Here is a 14,372-nt window from a genome sequence, read left to right as displayed (position 1 = left end):
GTGACCTCACAGTTACGATGGATGGCCGATAAAAGTTCAGACTTTCACTAGCACAAGGCCTCGTGGAAACGCACGGTTCTGGTGTTCTTCGTCCTGTATACGGCCATCCGTCAGTTGAGCCGCTGCGTAAAAGACTCACAGAATGACATTTCCTGGAGCATATTCCAGCCAAAGGAAAGAGGCAAAGCCTCAAAAAAGATGTGTGGTGTGCGCAAAACATGGCAAAAGGAAAGAATCTACTTACTGGTGTAGTGAATGTGAGGCAGGGTTGTGTTCAGATGGATGTTTCAAGAAATACCATATGAAACTCAACTTCTAATTCACTTGCTTCCATCGCTCAGATAGAGGGCGCTCATATTATAAGGTAAGATTATGAAACCATCTTTTAAGATGATTTCAGTGAAAAATTCATAATTATATCCCATATAGTTCAAAAGTTATGATACATAATATAATTTAGAGCAAAATTTAAATGGGCAACTAAAAAATACTACCGCAGGAGGCCCCACAACAGCGATATTTAAATTCCCTCACTGAAGGGTTAAAATGGATAGTCTTTTTCGTCTCATCAGTAAATTTATATTTTTGGGGGGGGGGCATTTTAGGTAATAGTTACTTGAAACTGTTGCTGTAAAGAACTGTTTTCTCATAAAGTAAGTTACAACAAATGTCAAAATGTGGCAGCAATCTATAACAAACTGCATACCTGCTTTCTGACATGCACAAGACCAACACTGTTTTTCACTCTTAAGGTTATGAAAGCAGGAGGGAACTTCTCCCACCATTGACAGTTATGTTTATCCAGAAAACATTGAATTGAAGTTGAATAGCATTTGGGACAAGTGCAAGGTTGGAAGATTTTTATCGATGAGGCAGAAAATATGGGACAGAGGGGATAGAACTACAAACTGGGATGAATTTATGAACCAGCTGGGACACTGGGAGAAGAGCTCAAAACTGGGACTGTCCCAATCAAATCACAACATATGGCAAGTCTAATTATATGTAATACCACCTTTAATATTGGAAAATTCTGTACTTTGCCCACAGATTGTATTTATGTGTGGAATTTGTTGATACTCCAATAGACGACCACTTTGGAAAGTTTACGGGCCCTGAAAAGGGCCATTTGTTCCTTGACAGTAGGCCTGTCTGGCCAGTGATATAGTGCTGCATACGCCGGTAGAAACGGCTGCCCATGGTGTGCGTGCTGGAGTTGCGGCAGCTGCATTAGTTGCCTGGTTGCAGAGTGTGGTTGCTGGAGACTTGCGGCAACTACATTGGTTGCCTGGTCGCAGAGTATGATCGCTGGAGACTTGTGGCATCTATGTCAATTGCCTGGTCACAGAGCGTGGTCGCTGGAGACTTGCGGCAACTACACGTACGTCAGTTGCCTGGTCACAGNATTTCTTTGAAAATAATACATCATAAAGGCTGCCAATATCTATTATTGCCTTTTCATGTTTTCTTTGGTAATTCTGCAGTTTTTTTTCATCTTTTGCCCAAGTAAATTCACAGTCTATCCATGTTAAGGACTTAGAATCTAAAAAACTTTATTCCCAAAGGATTAAGATATAAATCTTCCATAAAAAGCATCATCTTCAATTAAATTTTTGAATTTAATATCTCCAGCATCCTCTAATTTCCATAACAGTAATTTAGCTCCATGTGAAATAAAACAGTTCTCTTTTCTTTCTTTGAAAATCGTGTTCAGATGGTCTTTAGTGTCAGAACATCCACCATGGAGTACTGAGAATTCTGATCTATGTTGTGAACATTCAACATAATTATTACTAATAGACCACTGCAGGTCGCGGTGCAAGGGCCGAGGATACCTCCCCCTCATACATTCAACTTTTCTTTAACCCTTAAGTGTGGTTTGCTGTACACGGTACGCTGGTATTTCTTTGAAAATAATACATCATAAAGGCTGCCAATATCTATTATTGCCTTTTCATGTTTTCTTTGGTAATTCTGCAGTTTTTTTTCATCTTTTGCCCAAGTAAATTCACAGTCTATCCATGTTAAGGACTTAGAATCTAAAAAACTTTATTCCCAAAGGATTAAGATATAAATCTTCCATAAAAAGCATCATCTTCAATTAAATTTTTGAATTTAATATCTCCAGCATCCTCTAATTTCCATAACAGTAATTTAGCTCCATGTGAAATAAAACAGTTCTCTTTTCTTTCTTTGAAAATCGTGTTCAGATGGTCTTTAGTGTCAGAACATCCACCATGGAGTACTGAGAATTCTGATCTATGTTGTGAACATTCAACATAATTATTACTAATAGACCACTGCAAGTCGCGGTGCAAGGGCCGAGGATACCTCCCCCTCATACATTCAACTTTTCTTTAACCCTTAAGCGTGGTTTGCTTTACACGGTACGCTGGTATTTAAATGGTCCTACCTGTGGCTTGCCGTACATGGTACGCCAAGCTGTAAGCCTAATTTCGAAGGCCCATAAATATGGAACGAAACATGCCAGCATGATGACGATTGCATTGGGCTGTTCAGAAAAGAATACGCTCTCTGTTTGTGTAACCATAAGATTCAATTTCCTGCAGCTCTGCCAGTCAGTCTAAATAGAATGCGTGACCTCACAGTTACGATGGATGGCCGATAAAAGTTCAGACTTTCACTAGCACAAGGCCTCGTGGAAACGCACGGTTCTGGTGTTCTTCGTCCTGTATACGGCCATCCGTCAGTTGAGCCGCTGCGTAAAAGACTCACAGAATGACATTTCCTGGAGCATATTCCAGCCAAAGGAAAGAGGCAAAGCCTCAAAAAAGATGTGTGGTGTGCGCAAAACATGGCAAAAGGAAAGAATCTACTTACTGGTGTAGTGAATGTGAGGCAGGGTTGTGTTCAGATGGATGTTTCAAGAAATACCATATGAAACTCAACTTCTAATTCACTTGCTTCCATCGCTCAGATAGAGGGCGCTCATATTATAAGGTAAGATTATGAAACCATCTTTTAAGATGATTTCAGTGAAAAATTCATAATTATATCCCATATAGTTCAAAAGTTATGATACATAATATAATTTAGAGCAAAATTTAAATGGGCAACTAAAAAATACTACCGCAGGAGGCCCCACAACAGCGATATTTAAATTCCCTCACTGAAGGGTTAAAATGGATAGTCTTTTTCGTCTCATCAGTAAATTTATATTTTTGGGGGGGGGGCATTTTAGGTAATAGTTACTTGAAACTGTTGCTGTAAAGAACTGTTTTCTCATAAAGTAAGTTACAACAAATGTCAAAATGTGGCAGCAATCTATAACAAACTGCATACCTGCTTTCTGACATGCACAAGACCAACACTGTTTTTCACTCTTAAGGTTATGAAAGCAGGAGGGAACTTCTCCCACCATTGACAGTTATGTTTATCCAGAAAACATTGAATTGAAGTTGAATAGCATTTGGGACAAGTGCAAGGTTGGAAGATTTTTATCGATGAGGCAGAAAATATGGGACAGAGGGGATAGAACTACAAACTGGGATGAATTTATGAACCAGCTGGGACACTGGGAGAAGAGCTCAAAACTGGGACTGTCCCAATCAAATCACAACATATGGCAAGTCTAATTATATGTAATACCACCTTTAATATTGGAAAATTCTGTACTTTGCCCACAGATTGTATTTATGTGTGGAATTTGTTGATACTCCAATAGACGACCACTTTGGAAAGTTTACGGGCCCTGAAAAGGGCCATTTGTTCCTTGACAGTAGGCCTGTCTGGCCAGTGATATAGTGCTGCATACGCCGGTAGAAACGGCTGCCCATGGTGTGCGTGCTGGAGTTGCGGCAGCTGCATTAGTTGCCTGGTTGCAGAGTGTGGTTGCTGGAGACTTGCGGCAACTACATTGGTTGCCTGGTCGCAGAGTATGATCGCTGGAGACTTGTGGCATCTATGTCAATTGCCTGGTCACAGAGCGTGGTCGCTGGAGACTTGCGGCAACTACACGTACGTCAGTTGCCTGGTCACAGAGAAGAGCTGATGCCTCTGATGCCTCTGATGACTGATCACTCTGAACTGAATGTGATCACTGAACTTTGCGAGCTTTGGGCTCCGCCTTTTATACCATGTTTGATGGGCAGAGCGAAACTTGCAGTTGCGATTGTGAACACTGATTGGCTAGTGCACATTATGATCTAAATGTGGGCTGGACAGCAAGTGCTGTATAAATACGAGTGCTGCAGCAATGTGATTGGTTAGCGCACGTGATGGTCTAGAGGTGGGTTGGACAGCGAGTGCTGTATAAATATGAGCGCAATGTCTGGCAATTTGATATTCACTTAGGAGTGAGTGTTGTCTGAAAGACCGGTGAAACAGCGTGCTATGTGGTTTTGTGTGATTCCCACAATGACAATTATTTCCTGAAGCAACATTTACAGGGTGGCTTAGTAATATTTTAACATGGTAAATTTGTGCCACTACCCGTGGTCATACACAGGATGCAATTAAGTATGTGTGGTTAGAGTAGTCTTAGTAGTTGATTTCTGGGTTTATTTTTAGCAAATTCCTGTTCATGAAATCTTATTCTTAATGATTTCCTATATTATTTAAGGCGATGTTAATGGATGAATAAATTAGAACTGTATGTAAATAAACTTGGTTAAAATATGCAGTTATTCTAAACGTACAAGTGTTAAAGTGATAACAATGTAAATATATTAATCTCGACCAAATATGAAATTGATATAAATTGATTAAATATGCACTGTCTGCAGGTATAAGATGTCACTGTGTAATTGTAAACTGTGGCCTGGATGCCCTACCATATACCAGATGATGGTTTATTAAGATTTTTAAATTTTGTATAATGTGCAGGGATGCGTTGTTCCCATAAATGGATCCATTTCTAGGCATCCTATAACTAATCATTTAATGTTCCAGTAACATAAGAAAAGTGTACTTGGCCTTGAATAACTTGGTAAATTATGTCACAGTTCTTGAAGGTGCAAGGATAATGGCAGAATTGTGTTTGATGAGTTCCTCTGTCCCATTGCAGGGCAGCAGCTGTACATACAACATGTGAAGGAGTCGGACTCTGGGCTGTACACATGTCGAGCCCAGAATACTGTAGGGTTCAAGGAGACAAGCGCACATCTTGTTGTCACTGGAGTCTATCGAGACACCAGCACCCAGCACTTTGCTCAGAAGGATGGGCCAGCTCCGAGACTGATGATCACACCCTACAACATGGATGCGCCAAGGGGAAGCACCATTGAGATACCATGTAAGGCTGAAGGTAACCCTAAGCCAAGCATTGTATGGACCAAAGATGGTGCTGCTCTGCCACTCACTAAGAAACACAGGTGAGATTTTCATTATCTCAGTCTGTTGAGAAGTGTGGTGTTCTGGGATATGACACTGTATTCCTGAAGATGGAGGCATTACAGTGTTTCAAAATCTTGATAACTGTCTGTCAGACAACATAGTGTTACATTCCAGAAGACTGCAGTGTTAATATTGTCACATATTTGGGTCTGTGTGACTATTAATAATGGGTTCTGGATTAGATGATTGTATTTATTGGCCCTTCTTTACAATTACAATCAATAATGACAGCTCATAATCAGTGACTGTCTATGACTCCCTCCATTCCTTGATGGACTATGAGTGTATTCCCTTCTGCCTGACTGACTTAGTTCGGATTTACCACTGTTCACTGGTTAGCACTTCACAGCTGAAAAGTCAACTTCTGAACTGCCTTCTGAATTCTCTTATGAATGAACCCAGTGAATTCACAAATGAACTCTCTTTTATAATTTCAAGAGCTCTGAATAGAAGCCACCACACTGAACACTTCATGTGTTAGGTCTGTTGTCCATTGTAGCAGAAAGTAGTGAGCTGTTGCCTAGAAAATGGACTTCCGCTTCTGTTGTTATTCCAGCCTTCAGGCGGTGTTTACCAAGCCGTTGCCCAGGAAATGGACTTCTCTTCTGTTGTTATTCTGGCTTTCAGGCAATGTTTACCAAGCCATAGCCTAGCAAATGATCATATTCATCACAATATTCACAGCTGTGAGAAAAGTATGTCATAAGTGCAGTAGAGTTTCCACCATAAAACTGCCACTGGTTTCTTCCCTTTGTATAGCTTCCTTTCCTTAATTTTCAGCATTAAGTGTAATTTTCCATGAATACAGCTAGAACACAACTTTCCATTGACAAAAGCTAGGACTCCATTTTCACCTCTGCCAGTCTGTGAGAATTCCCCACTGCCAAACACTCATTGGGATGCTGAAACTTAATTTCCCTGCAACAGCTCCATGGTGGGTGTCTTTGTTACCATTATCTATTTCACTGCTAAGTCATGACTCATCAAAGATGAGCAGAAAAATAATTTATTTTGTGTCATCATCATCATCCCCTTAATTCCTGCCATTTATTCCTGTGATACCTTTATCTCCTTTCCTCCTTTCTTCTGTATTTTTCCCATCCCTTTTACTTGTACCATATATATATGTGTGTGTGTGTAATCGTGGGTCATAATAATTTGGCCCTTGCACTGCGACTATCACTGTGCTTCCCCTTAGATTAATACTTTATTAATCCTACACTTTGGATGAAATATAGGACCCTATTTATGGAGGGTCATAATAGTCACTTAGTTCCAAGAAGTACTGGCCCAGGTGGCAGTATCTTAAATGAACTATGGCCTCACAGTCACATAGGATATGTGTGGCTGATTCAACCTCTTCTAGACACCCTGCACAAGTGGGATCATCTGTTAACCGCCGTTTGAAAAGGTGTCCTTTAAGGTGACTGTTCTGTAAATAGTCCTGTCACCCATCTTAATTGGTCTCTGTTTAGCTTCAGCAGATTTTTTGTTCTTCTGGCAGAGGGCCCTTGTATAAATCCCTCTGCCTATTTGAGTCCAATTATGGCTTCCTAACGTTTTTTGTGATTTCTGCTCATCCACTGACCTCTTGGTAACTCCAGTTGAGTTGCCACAAGCTTGTTCAGGTCCTGTGAACAGATGTTCAGATCCTGTTCTTGCCAGTTGATCTGCCATTTCATTACCCACGATACCCTCATGACCTGACACCCATATCATTTGAACCCTGTTATGTTCGGCCAGTTGTGTGAGGGATTGGTGGCAATCCCAGACCAGTTTTGAAGTGATCTGGCGTTTGCCAAGTGCTTTAATTGCAACTTGACTCTCTGATAGAATATAGATGTTCCTATTTTTATAGTTTCTATCTAGATTCTCAACTGTGCATGCCTTAATTTACATACACTTCTTCTTGGAATACTGTTGTGTACTGCCCAAAGCTAAAGTTAAGTTTCTGCCTCTGTCCATGGCAATACATCCCAGCTCCTGGGCCTTTTTATCCCTTTTGCTTACTCCTCCTATCATCAGTTCTGTCCACCTCCCTCTCTCACTTCCCCTTATACATTAAACAGTTCCTGCACCCCTTTCTTCCTTTCCCATCCCTTGTATATATCAATCTGGACACCATTTACCCCTCTCCTTTCCTCTCACCAGTTTGTTAAAACAGCCCCCTCAACCTTATTATTCTGTTCCTTCATCTGTTTTCTACATTTATGTCCTTCCCTCCTTTCTCATGTTTCACTTTCCAGTCCTTTCTTATGTCTGTCCGATTGTCATTCTGTTCCCCATATCCTAGCCATGGTGGAAGGTAGTTCAGGCTCACCTTGTATCATAGCTGCAGTTGAGGCTTGGCTTCTCACCAAGCATGACAGGAATTGACTTGTGTGTGTGTGTGTGTGTAGATTCTACCTATTGTCAGATTTTTGAGGATGTGTCATCATCAGATAGTGATGTAGACTGTTATATCCTCATTAGAAATTAACGGAATTCTGTTCTCGGCATACAATGGTAACCAACATTACCATATTGGAGATTTCATTAAATATACATGACTTTTCCTATGTGAGGTTGTCCACTCAAGGTATGACAAAGTTTATAGTGTACCATACAGCATGTTATATTGCAATGACATACAGATTGTGTATGGATGGAGAAGTCACAGCAACAGCCTGATAGGGAAGAATTGCTGCCCACTGTGTGTCTAAGACACAGGAAATGTGTGCATTATGGTATTTTGCACAAATATAAGCTCCTGTTGAATATAAGGCACACCCACAAAATTATGTGCTCTTGAAAGAAAATAGTATCATATTTGTATGATTTTTTACTTTTGGACATTATTTCTCACTTCTATTCTCATAGGTAGCTGTAAGTAAATTACAGTGAATGCTTGCCTTACTGCCACTGAATAGTTCAACAGTGTCTCTAGTTCAGCAGTACCAGAAGTGATGTGTATGTGTTTACTGTTTACCTTTACCAGATCTAAACAACCCAATGACATCTTTTATCTTTAAGATCTGCTTATAAGCTACACCCTGAATATAAAAGTATCAGCTTTGAGGATAAAGCGCAGTTTATATTTGATTACATAGAGTATTTTCACTGGTGTATGGGAATGCTTGTACCATATGCAGTTTGTTGTAAACATGATTTATTTTTTCTCTTAGGATTTCATCTGTGGGAAGTTTATACATATCCAATATCTCGCAAGAGGATGCAGGCATATACGAATGTTCCGCTGTCAATAACAATGGTCGTGCAAGAGCTCAGGGACATTTAACAGTTAAAGGCAAGTTTATTTTGTGACTGCATGTCTGCAGAGTGGTAGCAGTAGTTTATATTTCTGCAATTAACTGAAGACCCTGCTTTGTCTTTCAGAGGAACCTATGATGGGACCAGGTGACAGATTTGTTCATGTATCATTCCAAGAGGCCAGAAAATCTGTGGACAAGGCTGTCAATGACACGCTTACTAAGCTGTTTGGCCGTGAGCGAGGAGCTAAGAACTCATCCCCTAACGAACTGTTCAGGCTGCTACGCTTCCCTAACGCTGAGGCTCGTGATGTGGCAAGAGCAGCTGACATTTATGAGAGAACATTAATCAACATTAGGAAACATGTCGAAGCAGGCATGAACATAAACTTGACTACAGGTATGTTGCATAGGTGGCACCACTGACCAACGTACATAATAGGTTCTGCAATTAATATATTTTAAGGTGAATAAAGAACTTCGTGATTTATATTGGTTATCTGTACTGAGCCAACAGAAGCCCCATAGATGATGGGTATGATGAATTTTGAGGCACTACATACTCTGCTCCTGTTCTGTTCCCTCCACCTTCCCACAAACCTGTGCAAACCAGCCCAAAGCACTTTCACTAGCAATGGTTATCATTGCCTGCATTCATGCGAACAAAATGGTTAGGCAACTGGAGAGGAATATAGAGAAGTATATTGAAAGAGAAAGGGTAACATCTTGAGAAAAATATAGAGGGAGTTGATCCATAGTGCTTCCACAGGTCTCAGTATTATATTGTTATGGTAACTAGATATAATGAAGTCATTATGAGGTGGACATATAACATAGTTAAGGTAGATGAATATTCACCACAGCTGGAAAAATAGGAATACTGTTTTACAACATTAGTGCTTCCATTTGATTTTTATTCCCCATAGTCGCTAAATAGTGTTTTTGTTGAACATTGCTGAGGTTTCTTTTTATCTGTCCATTTTACTGAATATGACTGCTTGGCTGCCCAAGCACTGAGGAACACAAGAGTTTTGTAGACAGTAGCCACATTGCTTGCAAATGGGGAGCAGAACCATCCTGTGAGAACTGCACTGATGGAGCAGAGTTTGTGAGATGTTGATTGCCACTCAGCTAGATGTAGAATCCCCTGCCTTTTATGGAAGTCGGAGGTTCATGGCCATGTTCACAGGAGCCTGCACCTGGTCTTTCTAGTGAGCCAAATAAATTCATCCACAGCCTCCCATTCTACCTTCTTAACCTTTAAGTGCTGAAGTGCCCCATTTGTGCCAGTAATGAGTATGATCGTCGTGGCCAAAGTACCCTGTTTTGGCCAGTCGGGCATTTAAACTCCGCTAGTAGAAGCGAATGCACAGTCCTAAATATTTATTTTTAAATGCAGTAATTACCAGACAGACTTGAGTAAAACCATAATAGAGGAATTAAAATGATACCTAAGTCAACAACAGCAAAAAAGTATATATGTATGAGTTATGCCCAAACTCATCCACGAGCCACTACTTTTATTGCAGATTCTGCAGATTAATGTGTTAAAAATATATAGTACAATTCTATGTATATACCTTTTTTGTTGTTACCTGCTTGATGTATATGTAGGCTGAAATGAAACTACAGTATTTGATTTCACTGTGAACTCACAGAAAACAGATCACACTCTGTAACTCAGCCACGATGCAACTGTCTGTTCACGACCCTAGAAAGGGCAGTAATCTCTTGCAGCTATAACGGAAGGTTTTAGCACTGAGAAAGGGACCCCTCTAGCTTTCTCTTGAATAACCATTCTTTCATTCTTCTGTCCTTCAGTCAAGATTAAAAAATCCAAAGAGTATAACAAGATGTAAGGTTTCCCAACAGAGAACCAAATGATTTTATTGGTTTCATCTGTTTTATGACACCAGGGTCTGCTAAAATTTGTCAAGTGTTACCAACAGAAATGAATTTATAATGCAGAACAACTCTGTGAAGAATTGGGAAACCATTTTTGCAGTACGCATCAAAATTAAAAGACAGAAATTTGAAAATATAGTATAACACTTTGTATAAAAATTTTCAAATCTTCCGTTATAATATGCGACACTATGTTCTTTGCTGATACAAACAAAGTTAATTCCATTCATTTATCATAAAAATTGAGTTAGATACAGCATTTTTAAACACAATGCTTAAAATTGTTTAAGCGCCCTAACAGGAACAGACATTTAAATGCAGAGTAGCAACAGGCATTTAAACGTGCACCAGCAGCAGGCATTTAAATAAACTCTGGCCAGCTCAAGCTTACCACTATTTCAGAAGTCTGGCGTTTAAAGATTAAGATCCAGTTTAATATTATCCTCCTATCTATACTTAGATCTGCCAAATTGCCTGTTCCCTTCAGTTTTTTCCAAAGAAAATTTTGTATGCATTTCTGATGTATTTCATATATGCTACATGTTTTGCTCACCTCATTCTGCTTGATTCAATCATCATAATAATGTTCAGTGACAAATTGTGAAGCTTTGATTGTGCATATTCATGGTTGTCACATTATTTCATACACATTTGTGTTGACGCTCTAATTTCAAATGTTCAGTATCAGTGACTGTGGCAGTTTCTTCAGTTTAGATAATTTGCATGTTGTAAATAAATACATTTAGACGTAGGTATTTGGGATTCTTCTCATGGCCATGAACATGTAGATGTGGTCTTCAGGGATATGGTGCCATGTAATTCATTAGATACAGTACAGCTTCTGGAGAAACCTCCTGCCTTTGCTGTGAGGGGAGAATTTGAAGGCAGCTTCTCATCCCCCTCCTCCTCCCCTTTATGTTCTCCTTTTCTTCTCATTCATCTTTTCCTCTTCTTTCACTTGTTCTTTTATGATCAGATGAGATAAGCCCCATAAGTGGGGTTGGGCGCAATGTGCCAGCCTGATGTGAAAGGCAACAGAATGGAGCATTTGGTGAAATGATTATTCTGCTTGGTGTTTTATGTGCAGCCTGGTTAGCCAAAAGTTGCATTTTCTTAATACTAATACCATTACCCATACATTCCAGAGCCTCCATAGCACTGGAAGATTTAAAATCACTGATCTCTAGATGCTAAAGCTTGTATGCAGTATTTGCATTGGGACTCCCTCCATCTGAACTCCTGTTCAATAGCCACCATGTAGAAATACTGCTTTCTTCCTGCAGATTTCTCATACAAGGACCTCCTGTCTCCATCACACTTGGAACTGGTGGCCAACCTCTCAGGCTGCATGATGCATCGTCCACACACCAACTGCTCTGACATGTGCTACCATGGAAAGTATCGCTCCATTGATGGAACTTGCAACAACTTGCAGCACCCCATGTGGGGCGCATCCCTCACAGGATTCCGTAGGATCCTGAAACCCATCTATGAGAATGGCTTCAGCATGCCAGTTGGTAAGTAACTGGAAAGAGTGTGGTGCACACAAAAACGTTTTTCAAAGAAACAGTTCAATAAAAAAGTAACTATATTACTAATAAAATGTTAAATTTTTATTTGCATATATATGTGAGTGAGAATTAAATTTATGTTAATTTATTCAAAAATTTTCCCTCTTACATTTTATGTTAAAGCCTTAAAAATGTTCATTAGAATTATGTCTTATTTCGATCAGTAATGTAGTTCCTCAGTTCTGCCCCATAAGTATCAGGGTAGTATGTAGAAATGACCGTGATTGTTTCTTCATCAGTCCTTTCAAATCCACCATACATAATCTTCATTCACATTTCATTTAATGCTACAAAGAATAACCTCTGTAGTTTATATATGTTGCCAAATAATCTATAATTCAGCCTTCCCGCAAAAGTTTGTTGTACTAATTCTGAAACTATAAAAATATTTCTGTTTTTAAGCACACCATGAATAGTTATTTTAAAATATTCATGAAGCATTTGCCTATTCAGATATGGTGTAACTTCAAATTTTTCAGGCAGGCTACAGAAGTGCAGTGAACTCCTTGTCATCTGGCATGTGTGGGGAATGCTGGATACATGAACTGCCCAGCTCCTTACGAAAATTCTTACAGAACTCCCAACAAGTTTTTGCTTTAGTTCTTATGTGGGGGTCTTCCAAGACAATGTAGCAGATTTGATAGATGGAAGATTTCTAATACATATTCTGTAACAATGATCACAGATTCAAGTAGCCTCTAATCTAATGACATCTGCATGAGTGAGAATGACAGGCAGCACTGCTAGTGGTGGCTGGGTGAAATATCACATGGCGAGTGAACGTGCATCTCAAATTTGCTTTTGAATAGCTTTTATAAAAATATATTTTATTTTAAATGTTGACGAGAATTCCAGATGCTTGGATAGCAGATAACCAGAGTTGACTACCAGTTTTTAGGCATGCCACATATCCCTGCTGAACAATTATTAAACAGCTTCATTCAGCAATCCATGTGAAGTATAATGATTTGAGGGAAGAAGGTAAAGAAAATACTGAGTCAAGTGTTTGGGCCCAAAAGGGATGAAATCAATGAACATAATGAGGAATTTCTGGATTTATACAGGTAATATGATGTATATTATTAGGGTAGTAAAATAGCTGAACAATTGGAGGCTTCTCAAGAAATGCTCAGCTCCATGAGGTTGGTCGGTCGGTTGGTTGTTTAAACAGCAGAGGTCTTGTAGCTTGAATAAAAAAATAAATGCAAGGAGAATATTATGGAGAAACCTTTTGGTTATTCGTATTCTACTCTGAAGATGGTGACAGCATGTTTCTCCCACATGTTAATAAAATTGTGCTGGAGTATCATATTTCAGAAGATAGCAATCTTCAAAGTTGAAACTCATTGCAGGTTGGAAGAAGACCATGAAGTATTATGGGTTCCATAAGCCGAGTGCACGGTTAGTGTCAACACGAATCATCAGTACCAAGGAAGTGACACCTGATGACCGGCTGACCCACATGGTGATGCAATGGGGACAGTTCCTAGATCATGATCTGGATCATGCCATCCCATCGGTGAGCAGTGAGAGCTGGGATGGTATTGACTGCAAGAGGTTTGTTCCTTCCATCATACACTGTTCACATTAATGGGGACATGAAATTGCAGCTGATGCTGTAGTTGGATTGTATGCCTTTGCCATAGCTTTAGGTTAACCTTTACACTGCTGAGCATGTAATATTCCAGACACCTGTAATATGGCATTCTTGCTGTCTCAATTTCATTAGGTTCCATATTTCAGAAGCTCGTATCTCCCAAATTATTTTTTTAATGTTGTCATATGTTTGGGGTTCCATGACAAATAATAATGGGTTCTGATTGGATGATTGGATTTATTGACATCTTTACAATTGCAATCAATTATAACGCTTACAATCAATGACTGTTTAAGACTAGCTCCATTCCTTAGTGGACTGCAAGTGTCTTCACTTCCACTGTGACTGACTTGGTTCTGATTTACGAATCAATCACTTTTTCATCTTCTGCTGTCTGCTTGTTATCACTGCACAGCTGAACACCCAACTCTCTTATGAATGAATCTGAATTGACGAATGCCCTCTCTTTCATAACTCGGGGTGAAAGGAAGAGAGACCACCACCTCAAACAGTTTGTCTGTTATTATCTGTGTTTGGCCCATTACCACAAAACATGCCCAGCAACTTGCTGCTCAGCAATTTAGGTACCTCTGTTGTTGATTGCATCTCCTCAGGACTGTGTTTACTGAGCCGCTATCTTAGCAATTGTCATATTTGTCACAGTATATTCATATTTTCTGGATATATATTTCCATC

At 39.6% G+C, this 14,372-nt stretch overlaps 1 protein-coding gene across 5 annotated transcripts in view; it reads left to right on the top strand.

Annotated features, from left to right (window-relative positions):
- The window catches only part of LOC111872967 (peroxidasin), a gene marked incomplete at its 3' end in the record, with an annotated part of 268,973 nt that extends 255,337 nt beyond the window's left edge, over positions 1 to 13,636 (top strand). For all 5 annotated transcript variants that reach the window (XM_033754906.1, XM_033754904.1, XM_033754905.1 and 2 more), the window contains 5 exon segments: positions 5,027 to 5,333; positions 8,520 to 8,641; positions 8,731 to 9,003; positions 11,792 to 12,025; positions 13,432 to 13,636. In XM_033754906.1, coding sequence (XP_033610797.1) covers positions 5,027 to 5,333; positions 8,520 to 8,641; positions 8,731 to 9,003; positions 11,792 to 12,025; positions 13,432 to 13,636 — 1,141 coding nt within the window.
- Between the last annotated feature and the right edge of the window lie 736 nt (positions 13,637 to 14,372).

Source organism: Cryptotermes secundus, unplaced genomic scaffold, assembly GCF_002891405.2.
Source record: "Cryptotermes secundus unplaced genomic scaffold, Csec_1.0 scaffold1227, whole genome shotgun sequence".
In the NCBI taxonomy this organism is placed as follows: Eukaryota; Metazoa; Arthropoda; class Insecta; order Blattodea; family Kalotermitidae; genus Cryptotermes; species Cryptotermes secundus.
This window is presented reverse-complemented; position numbering and strand designations above follow the sequence as displayed.